General features: G+C 36.5%; 1 protein-coding gene across 1 annotated transcript in view; it reads right to left on the reverse strand.

Annotated features, from left to right (window-relative positions):
- Window positions 1-22,579, reverse strand: part of DIAPH3 (diaphanous related formin 3) — a 489,880-nt gene that overhangs the window by 221,780 nt on the left and 245,521 nt on the right. The window contains exon 21 of the mRNA XM_055336191.1: window positions 1,381-1,620. Coding sequence (XP_055192166.1) covers window positions 1,381-1,620 — 240 coding nt within the window. The remainder of the gene's footprint in view (window positions 1-1,380; window positions 1,621-22,579) is intronic.

Raw genomic sequence — 22,579 nt, forward strand, 5'->3', positions numbered from 1 at the left:
TATATTGTACTATTAAAAATTTTAATCATAATGGTTTACAAGTGGAAAAACAGGGGTCCCTGTATGCCACATGATAATTGCATCCACTCAATGAGATGATGAGGTCAAGCATCTGGTGTAGAAATAAGTAAGCACTCTTTAAGTGTGCAAAGTCTTCAACACATGTATTAGGATTTGCATCCCCATGCTAGGAATCTTAACTGATCTATCAGACTCAGAAAATGAGAGGAAAATACAAAGATGGAGATGGAGATGGAGTAGAGCAAATTCACAAGGTGTTGATACCAAGAGGCAGCGTAGGTCAGGAAAATCATACAAGGTAAGTCATGAAAGCACTGAGAGCAAACCTTTGGCTTAAACTGGACTTGTTTCTCACCTTCCCTATCTAACTGGCAATAGCAATCAACTTTCTCCTGCTACCCAAAGTTATAGGGTTGCCATGAAAACTTTCAGAAGCCAAATGGTGTAAAGCAGAGAAGCAATCCTCTTCAGATTTCAGTTTAGAAACAGGTTCATACGAACATCGGTCTTTTGTACAAGCGAAGTGGCATGAGGCGAAATTTCTGGATAGCAGGGAAAACCAGTCATCAAACTCCTTAATCAGGTAGTATAGATGTTAGCAGGTCAAGAACAAAAGAAAGCTTTTCTTGTGATGTATAACGGAGAAGAGTTTGTTGTAAGCAGATCAATAAAGCGCTATTACCATGGCCCACTTCTGAGGAAAGAACTCTGTTACATAAAACAGTGAATATATTTGCTGTAAGGACATTTAACCTGTAGAAGAACCAAGGAGGAAAAAACCAAATCTCTCAACTTACTCAATTTTCACATCCTTTAAAATTATATTTAGATAGAAACTTTTCAAAATCATCAATGACATCTGAGGCATGTTTATTCCTAGTAAAACAATTTTCCCTTTATATAAAGCAGTCTCATTCTTTTCTCCCTTTAGACAGCTTGCGGAAAAAAAAAAAAGCAGCAAAGAAATATTCAAATAGTTAAAGGTAAAAATCGTAGTGGCAATCCTAAGCAACTCTCAATACACATATACCATCATTTGCAGGGGCCTGAATTGAATTTTAGATTTAAATAATATTTTGATGTTCCATTTCATTAGTTTGGGAAAGCATAGGTTTACAACATAATTCTGTTATTAAACAAAATCCTTCAGTTGGATTTGCAGATCAGAGAAAATTAGTATTTGGATTTAGCTCAGAGGTTGAGTAAATTAGCTCAGTTCACTCTGGGTTTGGGTTCCTGGTTTAGTTCAAGTTCTTGATAATGAGCACATCAAAATAAAAATATTTAAATAATGTAATCAGGGCTGACATTTCAGAATAAGTGGTCAGGTAAATATGTGTTTTTAAAAAACAAACTCACTTTACAGAGAGAGCTAAGGTTAAATCCGAAGGTTTGAGCATTCCGGGAGCCAGCATTCATGTAGTTTCCCATTAGCAATACAAGTTCCAGCAACTTGCTGAAGCTTTTGCTCTTCTTTATCTCCTCGCAGGCAGTACTGACAGCCATGATGTCAGGTTTGATGTTGTTCACCTGCTCTTCAAACTGAAGCTTAAAGAGAATAGCACTGAGCCGTGGCCGTAGTCTCTTCACATTGCTCATCTGATTGAAAAGAAAATAGCAGATTTCCTTTAAAATGCATGGTATACTTTAGTACTGTACGACTGCAAGTAATCTGGGATGATTTATTGGTATGACAGTGCCGAGGAAGCAATATGTCCCTTCAAACTGATAGCAGGGAGAGAGAAAAGCCCTGCTTGTTTTTGTAAGCAATCAAGAGTCAGTCCTCAAAGAAAAAATTAACAATTTAGATGCCCCCATGAAAAGCAAGCTTTAATTAAAGGACAATGTTAGAGTAATAAAGTGCATATAATTTCTTAACAGAAACCACATTGTAAAAAAGTAACAGGGTACAGAGGCCACAAATCACCAAGCATTTCTATCATTAATTTTTGTTCAATATTGAAACTGTTGGGTCATGTTTAAAACATTCTGAAAGGTCTAAAGAGAGTTTGTTTTCTTCAAATAGCAACGGCTGTCCTCAGAAGCCCCGCTGACTAACAGTATGTGTTAGATGGAGGGAAAGTAAATAGGTCCCAATTTGTACTAAATTGACTTTCTTGAGAAACACACGAAGTCGAATGACTCCTGACACACACTGGATTAGCAGAGTCGGTGTGAGGGGATGTGGGCAAAGCCAAAGACAGAAGCCATGCAAAGTTCCAGGTCCATCCTATGCCAAGTTAACCCTGTTTGGGACTCCTTGTTGGGAATGGGGCGGGGGAGGGGGGTTGAAATCTTTAAAAAGAACAAAAAGGCTAGAGCGTCAGCAAGTTCTTGCCTGGAGCTTACTCCCTCCAGTTCTATCACAAGGGAAGAGAAGAGCCATTTAACTAAAGGCTGGAGACAGAGAGCATTTAAGCTATGAATCCCTTGGCCAAATACACTAAGGGATTTGAGAGGTGAAGCACCTCAATGAGGCAGTAACAGTAAAACTACTGAACGTCAACAACTATTATAAATATCAAAAGCAGTGTGAAGCAAGTTCGGGGGTGGGGGGGAAGATAGTGACAGACACCATAGGGTTAAAATAGGGACTAGTTCCATCAGTCACAGAACCTAAAGGAAAAAAATTAAAGAACAACAGCTTCACATGAAGCTTATAGGATTTCTGTTCAGGAGGCACAAGACTATCTGTTCATAATATAATGACTGTTATTTAAAATGAGATAGACCAAAGCCTGAATTTATTCGATTCAAAAGGATATTACAGACACTGCTCGATGTAATGGTACAGCCCAGCATCCCCATCTAACCAGGACTGAGCAATAAGGGATTAGCTCTCCACAGATACCTCTGAGAGAACATCTTCAGATGGACCGAATCCACACAGTGACTGAAAAGTTTTTTAGTAAATCATATAAATAGCTAATTCACATTTAGTATTCTTCCCAGCTACTTGACCGATTAAATGTTTAAGTGTACATGGCCAAGATGCTAAGAGTTTGACTATTGTAATGACTTCTCTTTACAAAGACTTTTAAGTATCTTAAAACTCCCACAGTTCAAGGAATGTCTTCCAATATGCCTGTGTAGAGGAAGCTTTTTTCTCTTCCTACAAGAAAGTAGAAAGACTGTAGGCTCAACAAAGACTTAAAAACAAAGCAAAAATAATGGCTTCATGGAATAAATACAAAATGTTAGAAAGATAAAATGAAGCCCTGTTAGAATACCAATTCTTACTGGGCATGAATCCTTCTGTTTGGACCTGTTTTTCCAGGACATGAAGTAAAGTTAAGCAGTGATTATGTCTCACAACGTTATTTCAGGTGTCTTAAATGTTCCCAATGGGCCAAATTCCCTACCTTTTTTTCCTTAAATGTTGCAAATGGTATTCATATTATCCTGGGTCAATTTTGTATCATGCTCTATTACATTTACTATATCCTTTAGAATAGTAAGCCACATGAGTAATCACTTAAGTACACATGGTTATGGCCATTCAAAAGGTATATGATGCACCCATGGCATAGTTTCAACCTGTGCCCTCAATTCATGATACTTTGTTACTTTGCAGTAAACTTGGAAGCATTCCAGGAAAATATTTGTATTATGAAATATGTTAATTTTAATCTATATTAACGTACTACCTTACGCACAAAGAGAAAAAAACTTTGCTTAAATGCTATATTATACTGCCCCAAAATATGTTAAAGCCTTCCTGCTGACAAGCTAACCATATGTAGCCAGTATAAAGTAATTAATTTTCCTAGAAAAATATAACCTAGATTTATATGAGTAATGAGTGTACCTGGCACTGGGGACAGGTACCTTGAAAAGATAGAGTAAGTGTATGATGTAATGCAGAACAAAATGCTCCGAGTTCATGAAAATGCCTTACAAAGCAAAGTCAGGAAAGGAATCCTAAAGAACACATCTTTGAGCAACATCTTTTAAAATTAGATGTCCTTTTCATATTGTTTTTCCTTCCAAATTTCAAACAGTATTCTAACATGAAATACATTTATTTTAGTGAACAGAATCACTGAGCTGAAAAAGAACCTGAGAAATAACCTGGAGCTCATTATAGTCTCGAGTCCACCACTGAATGGCCCGACTCTGATCCTCCAGGAAATCTGTCCCTGTTATTTAAAAACAAAACAAAGCCCTGAAAGAACACTAACCTTCTAAGATCTAGATCTTGGGACCTATGATAATCACAGGGTCCTTTTTGTCATTAATCAAATCAAAGTCTTTCTTCACATAGGATCAAAGGAAAAAGGTTTATAAATTAGAAAAAAAAATTTATTTAAATTCCTGAAGGATGTTTGTCACTTCACATGATGTGTTAACACAAGATTTGCATTTTGTTTGCTTGCTAAGGAACCTCTCATATTTCAGCCACAAGCGAGGCTGGATGCAGAAATGGAGCACTGTAGTGTTCAATACTCTCAAAGGTAACAAAAAGTCACCAAAGAGGAGGAGGAAGAGGGGAATGAGTCATAAAAGTTTAATGGTGAGAGATAATAATTAGAATTCTAGAAGAAATCAGAATTCTGCTTTCACAGAGGTAGACTTCCAATTGTTAGAGTCTTCGTAATATAAACTCACATCACCAAACTCTGACAATAAGGAGTTGTAATCTGAAGATCAATCTAAAGGCATGAAAAATACAGTGAAAATACTTGGATTACAAGTATTTCATTGTTTGAAAGCAGAGGGCAGGGTTCCTGCAATCTCCCCACCCCATGACCATAGATGTCCCATGTCACAATGAGAACACCTTTAAAAGAGTAGCTGGTGAAAATCAAACCACAAGCAATATACAGAACTCCAAGGGTAATCTTTATAGTCTTGTGTTGCTGGCAACATGAGTGCTGTCAGAAAAGAGATGAAATGAAAGACCTTTAGAGAATAATGAACCAACAGGTACTGACTCAGTGCCCTCTCAGAGCTGTGAGTCATATAAGTCATGACTGCCACCCTTGGATCATCTGAGTCTTTCCATCTATCTTAAAGGGTAAAAAGTAGAAAAAGTCCAGGAAGATGTCAACTTCCATCACCTTATTACGATTATGTTTTTCACATATAGTTTTAATGTTATCCATTGATTTACTGGGGAGAAAATAGAATTAGGCATTTTTATACCAACTATGTTTAGTGCCAAATCTAGTCCTCATTACTTCTTTTATAGATAAGAGATATTCAGAAACCAGCTTATTTATTTTAAAATATTTATTTATTTATGATAGACAGAGAGAGAGAGAGAGAGAGAGAGAGAGAGAGAGAGAGAGAGAGGCACAGAGACACAGGAGGAGGGAGAAAGCAGGCTCCATGCCAGGAGCCCAACACGGGACTCGATCCCAGGACTCCAGGACCGTACCCTGGGCCAAAGGCAGGCGCCAAACCGCTGAGCCACCCAGGGATCCCCGAAACCAGCTTATTTAAAACCTGTTGGGTCCTCCCCACCTTCTTGCCTGCAAACTTGAATAGGCTTACCTCAAAAGAAATTTTAGTACATGCTCTATATCTTTGCTATCCTTCCCTAAAGTCATTTTAAAACTATTTTAACCATTTACTTAGTTAACACTACAAGTAACCAACAGATTGAAAAGCCATTCACTTCAGTCTTAACTGGCTGCTCTAAACCTTGACTTCATACACTTTGTACATGTATCAGGAATAACACAATAGGGGTGCCTGTGTGGCTCAGCAGTTGAGTGTCTGCCTTTAGCTCCGGGCATGATCCCAGAGTCCTCGGATCGAGTCCCACATTGGGCTCCCTGCATAGAGCCTGCTTCTCCTCCCTCTTCCTGTGTCTCTGCCTCTCTCTGTGGGTCTCTCATAAATAAATAATAAAATCTTAAAAAAAAAGGAGGGGGGGAATAACACAATAATGTTTCACAAAGATTAAAGGACTCTTTTGAGGTCACATGCCAGTAGGACACGGCCCTCGAGCTAACTTGCTGCCAATCATGTGTGCATGCCACTCTGAACAACACAGTGTGGAAATAAATAATCACAACTTAAAAACCATCGGATCCTCAAACTACCCTTATGTTTTCCCAGGAGTAGGAATGGACTTTAATTGCACCAAAATAGTTATAAGACAAAACACTATAGAGATGACCCTGCTGTGAGCACTGCCTGCTACTACTTCAGACTCCATTCCTTTCCCAACTACCTCCTGTTGTGCTGAATTTTTAGTATTTTCCAGATTCGTGTTTGTTGTCCGCTCACACTGCACTCTCCACTCATATTTCCTCATTAGCTAATTCTTCCGTTCTCTGTGGGAGAGGTGCCATAAGCAAGCAGAATGTGAAAAAACAAAGGCATCATTGTCCAAGAGAAAATGAGGAAGGGTTGAGGGAGGAATGTGACATCTAAGAAAGCAATGCACATCTATTAGCAGAATTAAGACTCTTAGAAAAAAGTTTTTAACTAGATTTCTTAAGCTGAACTATACATAAAAATATATCTATCCTTTACTGTTAGCTGGCCACTATTTTCTTCAAGATTTCCCGAATCCTCAGGAAAAAAGGACAGTTCATTTCATTTTCAAGAGATGCATCCAAAGGGGTGCCTGGGTGGCTCAGTTGGTTGAGCATCCACTCTTGATTGCAGCTCAGGTCATGATCTCAGGGTCCTGAGATGGAGCCCCATGTAGGGCTCTGTGCTCAGCGAGGAGTCTGCTTGAGATTTTTCTCCCTCTGCCCCTCACCCCACTCACTCACTTGGTCTCTCTTTCAAAATAAATAAAATCTTAAAAAAAGAGAGAGAGAAAAATGCATCAAAACATAGCTCTTTAAGTACCTTATGTCTGGGCAGTGCTCAGAATACAAAAAAAGAGTTTTAATAAATGTGCCCTTATGATATTAAAGCTCTGAAGCTAAAATTATTTTTTAAAAACCACATAACAGCAAAGTACATATGGTATGTTTTCTTACAGTTTTTTTTTTTGTAGGAGCAAAGCCAAAAATTATACAAAAAATATTAAAAGGATAAAATGTATATTCCTCTAGCTAGTCAAGAAATAGAAAATTAGTTATAGCCATCAGATATTGCTTTATCTTTGTTTACAAGTACTTATCAATTCCAGACCACTAAGGATTTCATAGGAGGTCCAAATGAGTTCTGTCAATGCTTAGGATCTGCAAGTGGGAAAGCTAGAGAGCAAGAGACTTATTTAATTTGGCAGTCTTAGCAAATACTCTTAACACAGAAGTTTCATATCTGATGAATTAAAAAGCTGGCATAAAACCCAGAACCATTCTGGTGTCTCAAATTCATTCATGTCTGCTTCCAGACAATCCCCACCCTATCATAGGAAACCAATGTTTTGATTTCTATCACAATAACTAAGTTTTGCCTGTTCTTCAAATTTATATTAATGAAACTTTCAGTAAACACTCCTTGTGTCTGACTTCTTTCACTGAACAAAAGGACTTTGAGATTCATATACATGTAATGCGATGCAATACTTTATTCGTTTTTATTAATGAGCAATATTTCAGTGTAAAAATATACCCAAAATATACCATGTTGAGGGACTCTTGTTTTCTAGTCTGGGGCTACATAGGGGTTGGGTTAAACAGGGAACTGGATAGATGGTATGTCAAGTTCTAATCCCAGGTACCTGTGAACATGACTCTATTTGGAAATAAGATCTTTGCTGATGGAATTAGGGATCTCCACATGAGATCGAGCTAGATTTAGGGAACTCTAAATTAAGTGACTGACGTCATTTTAATTAAAAAAAAAAGTGAAGGGCGAGAGAAACACACAAGAGAAGGCAATGCAAGGGAGGAGGAGTAATCCTACAAGCTAGGAAACAAAGTCGTGACTGTGAGCAGCTACCACAAGTGAGAAGAGAGGCAGGGAACAGATTCTTCCTCAAAGCCTCCAGAAGGAACCAACCTGCCAACACCTCGATTTAGGATTTCTGGTCTCCAGAAATGTGAGAGAATAAATTTGTTGTTTTAAACCACCACAGTTGTGGGCATTTGTTATGGAGGCCTGTGGAAACTCATACAGGACATTATGAATATTCTTGTATGAATCTTCTCATTTTAATTAAGTATCTAAAAAATAGAATATGAATGTGTACTTTATAAGAAATTGTTAAACTGCTTTGCTGTGGTTTACACCACTTGATAGGTATTTTATATTTTATCTTTGCATGTCAGATCTATATTCCATTCCTCATTAATTATTCTGTGTGGTATGATGCAAGACTTGAGATTCATTTCAGTTCGTAAGATATCCAAGCAGTGCAGTACAGTTAAATAAGTAAAAGATCCTTTCCCCACTCACTAGCCTTGAAGTCTCTGTTGAAAATCAGTTGATGGTATCTTTGCAGATTTACTTCTAAACTTTCTAGAAAAAGTTTGTGTATTTTTAAGCCAAAATGTTACTGTCTTGATTATCACATCAGTTGTCTATATCTTCCAAGCCTGTTCTTTTTTCAAAACTCATTTTAACTCCTCTAGGTCCTTTGCATTCCATAAGATTTTTTTTTTGTAATTTCCTGTCAATTACTATAATAAAACCCACTGGGATTTTGATTGGGAACGTGTATCATATTAGAAATCTAAGATCATTTGAGGGAAAAATGAAATCTTAACAATACTGAGCCTTCCACTCGATGAGCATGCCTAATTTCCCATTTACAATTTCTTTAATTTCTCTCAGAAATATCTTACGGTTTTCATTGCAGAAAATTAGCAGGTTTTAGTGAAATTTTTTTCATAAGTATTTTAAGTTTTTGGACACTGGAGTAAATAGTACTATTTTTATTTTGGCTTCCAATATGCCATGGCTTATAGAGAAAATTACAACTTATTCGGGTATACTGACTATTCTGTGATCTTATTAAATTCACTGGTAACTTTAAGCACATTGCTTTATGTGAATCCATAAGGGATTCATAACAATTGGGTCACTCAAAATATGGTTTATACTTCCTCATTTCCAATGCACAGGCCTTTAATTTCTTTTTCTTTTCTTACTATACAGCTTAAAACATGCATTATAATGCAGAATAGAAGTGTAAGAATAGATAATCTTGCCTGGATTTCAGTCAAAAGTGACAAATCATTTAATCTTTCACCATCAGTTATGAGGAGAGTTACAGGTTTTCCGTAGATGTCCTTTATCAGGTTGAAGAAGCTTGTCCTGTTTCTCATTGCTAAGAATTTTTGTTTATCATAAATTTAAATTCTGAATACTTGTTATTTTGCATCTACTTAGATAATGTGATTTTTGCCCCCTTTTTTTTCCTGGTAATATGGTTAACTACATTAATTTTTAAATGCTAAGTCAACCTTCTACCACTTGGTCATGACATATTCTCTTTATGCCCTGAAATATTTGATGTAAAAATATTTTGTTAACTTTTGCATAGATGTTCAAGTCTAATTTTCTGTACTGAAATTCTTTGTTTCCTGATATCAGTAATTTAAGAATTTGATTTTGTTTTTCAGTGTTTGCATTCAGTTCAAAATAGCTTTCTCTTTGACCTACAAGTAATTAAAAACCACATTATGCGATATTCAAACAGAGAGATGTTCCATTATTATTTATTGTCCAATTTAGTTTTAACAGAAAACCTACTCATTAAGATTTCAATCTTCTGAAAATTACTGAGATATATTTTACATTCCCATATGGCCTACTTTGGTGAAGGTTCCATGTCTATTTGAGAAGAATGCATATTCTGCGGTTGTTCTGAGGAAGCCCCAAACACTAGAACAAGGCAGCTCATAGAATAGTCTTGATTTTCTATATATTTAATTTATTGGAGGGGATATATTTTCTAAATATTTTTTTCTAGAATTTACTGAAAAAGGGACATTAAAGGTGAAGATTAGGGAGTTATCTATTTCTCCACTTAACTCAGCCAGTTTGTGCTTGATGAATTTTGATGCTGTTATTAGGAGCTTATATATTGAAGACAATTATTCCTACTAAATGACTCCTCTATCATTGTGTAATATCACTATTTCTTATAATATGTTTTGCCTTGAAGTATATATTCTCTGAAATATACATAGCTAGGCTACTTTTCTTATTGTTGCTATTTTCCGTTTGTCCCTTCTGCTTTTCAACTACAAAAGCGGGAAAAAGATAAGAGAGATGTAATCAAGCAATTTTTAGCATTCCATTTTACTTCTACTGGCTTCTGAGTCCTGTCTCTTTTCATTTTATTTTTTCTGGCTGCTCTAGGACTAGTAAAATGCATCCCTACGTATCAGTCTACTTAGAGTTACTATTAAGTCAAAATATGACACCTGTACATGCTTTTCTTTTCCTGCCTCAGCCTTCCTCCATTTCACACCATGTGATTCATTTCAGATGTGTAATGTTTTATTTGCAAAATTTCACTTGCAACCCTATCATTTGTGCAATTATCTCACCTTTTACTTCTATGTACATTATAAACCCCATCCTGCAGTAATTTTTTTTTAATTATCAGTTTTCTTTTAAGTAATTTATGAGAAGGGAAAACAACTTACTATTTCAGGTGCTCTTTATTACTTTTTGTGGATCTGAGCTTCTTTCTGGTATCGTTTCCCTTTGGCTTGAAGGATAACCTTTTTAGCATTTTCTTTAAGATTTTATTTATTCATTCATGAGACACAGAGAGAGGCAGAGACACAGGCAGAGGGAGAAGCAGATTCCCTGTGAGGAACCTGATGTGGGACTCGATCCCAGAACCCCGGGATCACGAACTGAGCCAAAGGCAGATGCTCAACCACTGCACCACCCAGGTGCCCCAAGCTTTAGCATTTCTAGTAGGGCAGGTCTGATAGCCACATACTAAGCCAACATTTTCAGTTCACTAAAAATGTCTTTATTCTAAAATATCCTCTTTTGGGAAGCATATCTCCTAAAGAGAGAATTTTGAGTTTACAGGGGTTTTTCTTATTATTATTTCAACACTTTAAATACGCCCCTCTGTTGACTTCTGCTTTCCATTATTTCTACAAAGTTGGCAAAATCTCTCGTTTTCCCTATGCAATCTCTCAATCAACCCTCACCCCAACACCTAGCACCAAGTTACATTCATAATTTTTTTCTTTATCTCTGGCTTTTAGCAGTTTGACTAGGATGTACCAAGGTGTCTTTTCCTTTATATTACCCTGGTTGGAATATGCTGAGCTCCTTGAGCCTTAAATTTCTATTTCTTACTCAATTTGGAATTTCTTAGCCACTATTTCTTCAAATATTTTGGGAGCCACAATCTCACTCTCTTCAACTTTGGGGACACCAATTATAGGTGTTTTGGAATGACCAGTATTTATCCAGCAAAATATAAGGTTCTGTTCATTTTTTACACAATATTCTCTTAGCTACACTTTTAAGATAAAATAACCTCCATAGAGCTGCCTTCAAATTCACTGATTCTTCTATCTCCAATTACTATTAAACCTACACACTAAATATTACAATTCAGTTATTAAACTTCAGTTTGAGAATTTCCATATGGTAAATTTTTATAGTTTTCATTTTCCTGCAGAGATTTCTCAATTAAGACCATATTGTTTTGTGTGTTTTTTTTTAATTTCTTGAAGATAATTTCCTTTAGTTCTTTGAACATACTCATAATATCCATATAAAGTCTTTGCACGTGAAATCCCAAATCTGGAGAAAAACACAGCTTCTGCTTAAACTCCAGCACTCCATTCTATTAACTGTAAAACTTTCACCAGGCTAAAAGCTGGGCATTCATGAAGTTAGGATTAGTTTCTTTTCTCAAGGCATGCAGCTTTTTTCTACTGCTTGTCAACTGCCTTATAACAGATGATTTACATATTTTGCTACTTTTATCTTTGTTAGTGGTTTATACAGATTTTGTGAATTTACTAAGTGTTTTATGTTTTTATGTTACTGTAAATGGAATTTTAAAAACTTATAATTTCAGTTTTAATAACACCAAAAAAAGAGACTTTATCTATATTAACCGGCTATTTCTATTTTGCCCCATTTGTTTTATCATACTCTCTATCTTACACACACACACACACACACACACACACACACACACACACACACACACACACGGTTAAAGTGATGCTCGCCAGTTCTTCCAATGTAAAGTTACTGTACTTTTCCTTTGTAACTAATAAGCAGTTTATGGGGAGATACTTGAAGTCTACCTAAATAGTACATATATAATATATTTTCATCAAACTTTCACCTTTGCATTAGTGGGGTCAGTTCATTGAGTAGAATATTGTAGTATTCCCACAATTTTATTAAAAATGCACTTTAAGACCTTTTCTGAAGGCCTCACGAATGAGACAGAAAGCAGCCAATAGCCACAACTGTACCTTGAGCCACAAGTTTGATGCAACTGCCTGGCTCTATAGTAACTTAGTTCCTTGAGTCCAGCTTCTCCTTTCCATTATTTCCAAAACAGGCTCAAGAAGAGAACACGAAAACCTAGATAATGAGATTTGCAGAATACAGAAAATGCTTCCCAGGCACTAGATGATACTTGGATCTAAAAAAGCAACCTTAAAACAATGTTGCTTGCAAAGTGATGAATCATAAGAGACCTTTTTTGCTTATAACCACAAAATGCTTTAGGCTTTATTTCAAATGAATGATGTATGGCTAGTAATTAGTATGTGACTGTAATGATGTTTTGTTTTTGCAAATGAAACAAATTAAGCAGATTGTGCCATAAAATTTCAATACTACATAGAGGGTCTGACTAGAAAGCATCATGTTTCCATACCAAAAAGCAACAAAGAAACCAGATTTCCTATTATAGGCTTAAATGTTCCACTTTTTAGTTGTCTATTTAGAAGATTTAAAATCCCAAATTTCTAAAAACTTAATTTCAAGTTCAATAATTTCAGCTCCTACTTGAATGTTCTAAGTATTTGTATCTATTATTAACTCAAAGTTAATCTTTAAATATTAAAAATAAATTGCTCCAGTAATGAAGCATACCGAAACCACTACTAAAAACAACTTCAGGTACAGTGAGTGCCTACAGCAAAGAGAAACACAAGAGCAGTGGCCACCACAAGAAATGGGAATATTATCTTTTAGTGTCAGAAAAGAATGAGTGCACAGCTGAGCAGAAATAGTTACTGGTTGAGTGAACAAGTTGCCTCATCTATGAAATGGTAGTGCCTCCTTTTGGAGTCAGATACAATTACTTGTTTATTTATGTGCCAAATATTTATTATGTGCCAAACACAGTTTTTGGCCTTGGAAATTCACATTAAAAATAAGATGACAAGGAAGGACCTGGTCCAAATGCAGAGTACTCTAAGAAAGCAGAGAAAGGAAGCAAAAAAGGGAAACAAATTGACAATATCCTTTAAGATAAAGACAAGTGCTATGACTAAGTAGGGTACAGGAAATAGAGAATGATGCGGGACATCATTAGGATGTGTGCTTCCATTATGAAGTGGCATTTAAGCTGAGGCAGCTGGAACTGCCAGAGTAAAGGCAAATCTGTGATGGGGACAGTAAATAAATAGGACTGCAACATGGTAAATAAGGAAGGGAATAGTCAACTACAGGTTTCAAGAAATAGGTACTCCATCATCTTACAAATTATAATAAAATTAGAAACCATTTTCAATTCCAAAGGAAAATTCCTTTTCTGGCCAAAGATGGGAAAACGGACTAGACTTAACACCCTGAGTGAAGCAATAGTTTTTAGATGATAGACACCAGGCAGTATGGGACAGTGGTGCCTGAAAAAGGGGAAAAAAGATGAGGACCGTGACCATGCCAATTCACTTCTTTGGAAAGAATTTCCAAAGTGCAGCACAGGGAGAAGAAAGTCAGGTGGAGTCACGAAGTCTCCATGAATTAAGGAGAGGCAGGGAGGAGTCTGATAATGCCAAAGCAACTGGAGTTCTTGGGACAGAGTACCAGAAAGAGGGGCACAGAGAAAAAGCTCTGGAGATCTCGAGAGGTTCCCCATATGTTTTTAGCTCTGGTGTTGACCTGCACATGCATGTGAGAAAACCATCAGCTAAAAACACCAGAGGCCACTATGCCTGATTCTCACACAGGGTAGGAAGAGTACTTGTTCTAATCAGCCAAAATGGGAAAACTTCACAATTCACGGGACATTGAGTTGAATACTCAGAATAGTATTGCCTCAATTTTGGGGTTAAATAAGCTCTAGATTGATGGCTCCTCTAATTCCATGGAACAAAACTTAAATATAAGCCATGTTAAGTATCAAGAGTGTTGGCAAGTAACTTAACTGCCTCCGAAAATAAAGCTCAAGAATATTTATAAGAGTACAAAAGTATCTAGAGTACAGCATGGTAAAACAAACAAACCTTTGGTACTCAAACACAAATTATTAGCCACTCAAAGTAATAAGAATATATAACTATTGATGAGAAAGACTGATACAAGAATGCAAAAATGACAGAAGTATAAACAGAGAAAAGTTATTATAAAACTATTCACATGTTGAGAAGGTTGTGGAAAAATTAAGAATTTTAAAGAGATGAAAGATATTTTTAAAAATACCCAGGCCTGAATTTGTATAGAAAAAGATTATGATGTCTGAGATGAATGAATGAAAAAAAAAAAAAGCAGATTAAACCCCACACAAGAAAATAATTAACTGGTATACACAGTCATTGACATTATCACAAATGAAAAAGATAAAAAAGAAAACAAAAAGCATCAGTGAGATGGAACACCTTTAAAAGGACTAATATATGTAATAATAAAATATATGCAACTTAAGTCCCTGAAACAGAGAATAAGTATTTGAAAAAAACAAAAATAATGGTAAAAATCTTCAAATTCAATGAGAACTGTAAACCTACAGATTCACAAACTCAATGAACTCCATGGACAACAAATATGAAGAAAACTATGCAAGGTACATCAAAATCAAATTGTTCAAAACTAGTGATGAAGAGAAAACCTTTGAAGACAGACAATAAAGAATAAAAGAGACATGGACAAAAAAATAAAGAGGAGAGTGATGGCAGATTGCTTGCCCAAAATAATTCAAACAAGAAGACTGTGCAGGAACACATTCGAAGGACCAAAAGAAAAAGGTATTAGTCTGGAATTCTATATCCATGAGAATATTTTTCAAAATGAATGTGAGGAAGAAACTTGCTCATACATACAAAAACCGAAAGAATTCATTAGCACTAGAAGAAATGCTATAGCCATTTCTTCAGGGAGAAGGAGGAAGATTCTAAATGCAAGAAAGATTTGCACAGACAAGTGAAGAATGCTGGAAATATTTATGTGAGTAGATGTAAAAGACTACTGATCCTTGGAAGTAAATAACCATGTGTTAGGAGTTTTAAACCCTTGCTGAGGGAAAATATAGGATAACGATAGCATAAAGCCCCCAGGTGTTGGAAAACAGGGGTACACTGTTCTAAGACTTTATACCACACATAAAACAGCATATCAATTGGAGTTAAAAAATAGATAGTATAAACACTAATACGACCATCAATAAAACAAAGAGTAATGCCTAATAAGTCAAGAAAAAGATAAAATCACTAAAATACTTGATCCAAGAGAAAGAGTACCAAAGAATACATGAGAAAGAAAATAGATATAGCAAGATTATGGATTCAAATCCCACCATATCAATAACCACATTAGAAAACAGTCAATACTACACTGAAGAAGTAGAAATCATTAGATTGGACTAAAGAACTCATATGCTACCTGTAATAATAATAATAGCTTAAAAAATAAAGGACAAACAGGATAGGTTATGTTATCACTAAAATAAAGCTGGAGTGGCTGTATTAATACAACACAAAGTAAATTTTAAAACTTTTAGAGTATTTTAAGCTTGGAGGTGACATAATCTCATTTAGTTTTTTTTTTTCATCCATTTAGTTTTATCATAAGAGATCACTAGCAGCTCTGTGGGAAAGGACAGTACGTTTAAAGTGTGAGGCATGGGATCCCTGGGTGGTGCAGCGGTTTGGCGCCTGCCTTTGGCCCAGGGCGCGATTCTGGAGACCCCGGATCGAATCCCACATCGGGCTCCCGGTGCATGGAGCCTGCTTCTCCCTCTGCCTATGTCTCTGCCTCTTTCTCTCTCTCTCTCTCTGTGTGACTATCATAAAATAAATAAAAATTAAAAAAAAATTAGTTCTTAAAAAAAAAAAAGTGTGAGGCACAGGGCCCAAAACACAGTAAATAATCAACAGTAAAAATGAAAAAAAAATGCAGTTATGACAGACTGGCCCAGTATCACCATCCTTGAAGGTTTGTTTTTTCTCAGTATCATTCTAAAATTAATGCCCACACTTTATTCTATGTTAAAGTTGGCTTCCCATTACCATTCATTAACATGTATGAAACAAAAGCATTCCAGGTATGGCAATCCCTCTGCCTGGCTTGCAGGCCTTCATTTAATAAAAGAGGGATTAAGAGAAATCATCAAAATACCATAAACATGATACTTACATTTAAGAGCCACTTTGGCTAAATCCTCTACACTTGCAAGTGGCTAATTAATTACATGCTCAAGATTGATCAGTGGACCAGATAAAAATAGTCACAGAGTAAAAGAGAAAGTTGGAATTGATAGATACCCCCCCCCCGCACCTGCCTGCAAATATATGTACATACATAACATAGTCAGATCCTTGGATGTAATTCTAACCAGCTGACCCTTTTATCTCTATCTCCGGAAGCTGATCTCACTAGCAGACATTCAAGTTCTGGGTGGTACTAAGGGGAAGCAGGGTCAGGGATACTGGAGGGAAGAGACAGGGACACAGGAAAAGCTCTGTGTTGTAGATTAGATTATTCAAAAGTGATGAAGAATAAGAGGGCCTTTTCCTGTGACATTTGCTAACTACTTCATATTTTAAAGTAACAAGTGTCCCCAAATACTCTTACTTAAATGACCAATTCCTTGCCTTCACTTTGATTTCTCCTATGCTATTTTACAAAATCTTGCTCTTTCTCTGATGCCAGAATATTAATGGCAAAGGTTTTTCTATATTTATTCCAAATATAAACCCATTAAGAATGACACACACCTTGCCATGTCTCTTAGTATCAATTGTTTGCAATTCTTATTCTCTGTTTCTACACATGGACAAATAAAATTCATTCACAGGCTTCTAAAAATAAAATCAATGGCCTTTCAGATTCATTCAGCATTTAGGTTTAGGTTATAGTCAAGCCACTGACTTGGTGGGTGCATTCGGGAGCAATCCAACCAAGTCACTGTGATACGGTTTTCTGTCAACATCTCTGCCCTTCAGTCATAAAGTATGTCTGTACTTTGCCCAAAGGTGTTGGAGGGGCCAGGTCTGTATCTGCATTGCAGGCGAAATGGGGGAACTAGGGAGATACTGATTAAGGTGTGGTGAGACAAAGGGCAGTCTGATGGCAGGATTCAGGCTCCGGCACAGAGCATGGTTAGGAAAAAAATAAGTGAAAACCTGCATCTCAGGGGAGGATAAAGTTTGGGAAAAGGTAGTCTTTAACTGGCAAGAGAGGGAACTAGCAGCAGTCAGAATTACAAATCATTCCAAAGGAGATTATAAGAACCTAGCGAGAAATAAAGGGCTAAGAACACAGCCCTCCTAAGAGATAAAATTAGAAAAGTAAACAAGGCAAAAAAGTGTGTCAAGTAGTAAAATGAAAGAGAACAGATAGAAAATTAATCAAGAGAAGGACTGTCATGAAGTGAACTGGTTTTCTCTTAATTACATTCAAACTATGGAATGCTTTAAAAAAAAATGCCGGGTCTGAACTTAGGCGAAGCATAAATATAACGTCAAAAAAAAAAAAAAACAAAATGAGACTACAAAGCTGCTAGAACCTTAAATCCTTTCAGAACATACCAGCACTGAATTGATCAGAATGATTTAGGGGCTTGACTGTGGCTAGTCATTCCAAGGGCAGCTACCTTCAAAGAAAACACTGATAAAAGAGAATAGAAAAACTCTACTTGCCCACAGCATAAAACTTTAGTAATGGCACATGGCTTACTGCAGGAAGACACATAATGTGACATGGGTGGGGTGGGGGGGAATCAACAGAATACTGGGTTCAATCACAATTAGCATAAAGCCACCAACCATGAGAACTCTTAAGCATATTAAAATTTATGCTAAATCGTGACTTTTTAACGCATCAATATAAGTTAATGTACTGTGAATGCTACAGTACACACACAATTAGATTTTCCTAGCAGACGGGAACTTGGACAAATATAATGTCATATAATTTGGTAGTGATTAGGCCAAGGGTACATAAAAAGTTGCTTTCCAATAAAGGGGGCTAGGAAATCCTTTTGTTCCCTATCCCATCCCTTAAATAAATATAATACGTGGACTTAGATACAAAATTGCCATCCTTGGTAAAGAAAGAAAAATAACATTAATAATGGATAATAGTTGAGTTGCAGGACAGGAAACTTGACCCAGTGTTAGAGGAAAGAAAACAAACACATTTATCCTTTCAAAAAGGCCACGTCTGGTATGGAAGATAAGAATGCTTAATGAAACATACAATTCAACACAAAATGAAAATATAAGCAAAGAGAGAAAAGGAAAAGACAAAACAAAACTCAGACAAGTACTATAACGAGCCAGAAAAACACAGCACCGAACACCATCATCTTCCGTCTCAGGAGCCACTGTGCAAAATAAGTTAAATGAAACTTTAAAATTGATTCTGGGTATCCCAGAAAAGTTTTCAAGGGCTCTCATCCTTAGCATCCCAGTGCCAGTTTTCTGTCAACCAGAGGACAGGAAATGAGGGAAAGGCTTCTTAATGAAGTTCAGTGGTCAGATTTAAGGAGTAATGAGCCCAATAAGGCAGTTCACATTCCAAAAACACATACACTCATCAGGCTTTTCAAGGAAGGACAGAGATTTCCCTCCCACTTGGGCCCTGAGTTTCTGAAGATACAAAATGATATTTGGTTTTCTGCAAAGAAAAGGAGGGACAGGACTGGTCTTAAGCAGAAATGCAATGTAGGCTAAAGCCTTTTTAAAAACCTTTCCTTTCATTTGCCTTTTGCCCACCTCCTGTATACATACATCCACTTCTTTGCTAACATGTCAAGAGTCTTGTATCTCAAAACACCATAGTGTGGTTGAAACAAAATACAGAAATCCTGAATATGAGTCCTTCTCTTTTGTTTATAAGATACAGAGATTAAGGCACCTACTCTATATGAGAGTTTCAGTTCCTGCAACCTTAAAGGGCAGCCGTGAGGGATCTATCAGGCAAATGTATATAAACCCACTTTGTGAACTGTATATTACTATACAGAAGTCAACTAATTTAACTGCCATGTAGTTACTTGGCTGCTCTACGGTTACTCATTTGAGTGCGACACTTACATCATTGAACTGAAACTCCAAAATTTATTATCTCTGCTATCATTCAAACCCTCATCTAAATGCAACAAATCTCAGATATATTAAAAAAATAGACTAAACTAACATTGAGTCAGATTCTAATCTCTAGCTACCCCATTGCATGGGCTGCCTTATAAGCACAAGTCTAACCTGCTGTGTTGTAATATCTCATAGAGTTAAATTCAAGTTCTAGTATCTTTTGTCCTTGATTATGCTTTCAATAATAACCATCAAGCTGTTACTGTATGCAACTGGATGATTTTAATTTCAGGGGATTTCTAAGACTAAGGTCTTCAGTTGAATAGACCTAGTCAAGTTTACGTAGCTCATATATTTGACTCTAATACGTGCAACTAATACCAGCAGGGGAACTTAACCTAATCAGGTTTTCAGTAACTAGAATTGTACTCTTGAAGGTTGTTCCCACAAACAGAAAACAACTAATCTGGCACCATGTCTCAACAGAAGATCCTGGAGTTAGGATAACTAATTGCAACCAAAATGTTCATCAGTCGGTAGCTACTTTTGCATCACACCTTTACTTATCCCCATTGCTGCTTTGTGCAACACTGAATTCTGCATATTTAAAAAATATACAAAGTACAAAAAGTCTAGAATGTCTAAACATTGTCCAAAAGGAGTTAATAACTAATTGTGGGGTGGATAAAATCATTGAGAAAGAGGAGTGTATGAAAAGAGAGAAGAAAACAGAACCTGAGTAAGATGCTGGTTTAAGTATTAGAAGAAATGGGAAAAGAGTCCAGGAAGTAATCAGACAAGCAGCACATGGGAGCTGAAGGAGAGGACAAGCAAGTAGATAGAGTTAACAGGGTGAAATACTGACCCTAGGTCGAGAGTACACAGACAAGACACAAAAGGATTACATTGGATTTGGAATTATGAGGTTGTGCATAACCTGAAAGTAACTCTCAGTGTAAAACATGAAAGAGGATCAGAGAACGGAGAGAGAGAGAGCATTCCAACTGTAAATTAGGAAAGGACTCAAAGCAAGAAAGTGGGTTCTCAACTGGACCTCAACGCATGAGAACATTTAAAACACAAGTATGAGGAGGAGTTGGACAGCAGCTAACATAACTGGGTACTGATTCTCTACGGACCACCCACAAATGTCCTCCTTTAAATCTCACCACAACCTAATGAGATAAGTTCTAAATTCACATGTTTTATAAATAAAGAAAATGAAATTGAGGAGTGTTAAGAGACTTGTTCAAAGTTTCATAGCTGGTACGTGGTAAATTAAGTATTCAAACTCAGACCTGTCTAATTGGGTTAGAAATACAATGAAGGATATTCGAAGGAATTTGGAATACCAAGTTGTTTAAACCCAGATCCATGTCTCAATGATAGGAATATGTTGTATAACAAGCCTCACTAAGCCTACATACTTTATTTCAATATTTAAAATAAATCATAAAGTACGTTACGGAACATTTATTCATTCATTCATCAGATATTTATGGAGTGCTTATTACATGCCAAGTAGTGTTCAAGACATTTGGAATTCACCAAGAGACAATGATTCTTGATGTGACAGACATTCTTATGATAGACTAATAGATAGGTTAATTGACAGAACATAATATAATGAGAAGACAATAAATACTTGGGAGAAAAAGCAGGGATGAGGAAAAGAAGTGCTTTGGGCAAGTAGGCATGCAATTTCAAGCAGAGTGCTCAGAGAAGACCTTCAGAAGTTGACATATGAAACAAAGACTGAAAGGACATTAAGGAATAAGTCATTTGGTTATGTGGTGGAAGCAAGGTCCAAGGAGAGCAAACAGCAAATATAAAACCCTCAAGAATGTGATTGGCATTGCAAGGAACAGTACAGAGGCTGTGTGGTTAAAGCAGAGTTAGCTGAGAAAACACAGTAGAAGATGAATCAAGAATATGGAGGCAGGGATCCCTGGGTGGCTCAGCGGTTTAGCGCCTGCCTTTGGCCCAGGGCGCAATCCTGGAGTCCTGGGATCGAGTCCCACATCGGGCTCCCGGCATGGAGCCTGCTTCTCCCTCTGCCTGTGTCTCTGCCTCTCTCTCTCTCTCTTATAAATAAATAAATAAAATCTTTAAAAAAAATATGGAGGCAATGGTAAATTCTATAGAGCTTGGTCAACCACCAAGGATTTGGGATTTTCCCCTGAGGTGGGAAACCATTCTAGGATTATAGGTAAAGAGAATATTATCTGACTTACATCACTGGCTGGTGTGTGAAAAATAGACTAGTTGAAGATAAACTGAGGTAGATACTATTTGATATCAAATCTTTCTCACATTTTCCAGCATGTTATATAAAACACAAGCAAACATTGTACCTTTTTGCCGTCAAGTGAATAAAGAGGGAAGATCAAGATAAATCACAGTTGAAAATTCAAACTTTGTGAGTTAGTAACTCAGTGAAAGAGCTTATTATTCTGATCATGCTGTGTTTTCATTAGTTCTAATAAATTAAGGAATTGCAAAGTTATTTAATATAGCTGACATTCTACTAATTTCAAGGGAACGATGGTAACAAAAGCTCATAAGAGAACTCGTTTAGAGCTCAATTCAACTTACCCTCCCACTCTACGGAGAATACAATTGGTAGTATGTGAGTGATTTTTTTTCCCCCTTACTGGCAGGATTTGATATTACTATTTTTATGTCGATTTGAACTAAATGAACTCAATCCCTTGATTAAATGAGAGGGTTATTGTATCATGGAATATGCCTACATACTTTAGGCATTTTAACTTTATCTTAGTTTATGATATAGTCACTATACCTTTAGTATTATGATATATTAGAGATTATTCCATTTTCTTTCATATAAAGAGCAAGGTTCAGAGGCAAAAGAGGTTTCTTTCTTTCTGCAGATACATATTCTTATGAACAGTAGCTTCTTTCCAAAAGTCCCTGATGAATTATATTCTACAAATGCCAAATAGACCTCACACTTCGTTTTTGAAACAAACTGCAATAGTGTCATACCATAAAAATCACCTGGTACAATTCCCTAGACCGGTGGTGATAATTCTCCTCAGAGAGGTGGTAGTTGCAAAAAACAAAACCTTGCTGCTGGTGAGTCCCTCTCTTGGGAGATGATGGGGGAAGAAAACAAAACAAAACCAAATCAGTAGGGTTTGCATATTTCACCTTGCCCTTCCCTGCCTCCTGTGTGGCATTTCTAAGTCACTCCC

Source organism: Nyctereutes procyonoides, unplaced genomic scaffold, assembly GCF_905146905.1.
Source record: "Nyctereutes procyonoides isolate TBG_1078 unplaced genomic scaffold, NYPRO_anot_genome, whole genome shotgun sequence".
In the NCBI taxonomy this organism is placed as follows: domain Eukaryota; kingdom Metazoa; phylum Chordata; class Mammalia; order Carnivora; family Canidae; genus Nyctereutes; species Nyctereutes procyonoides.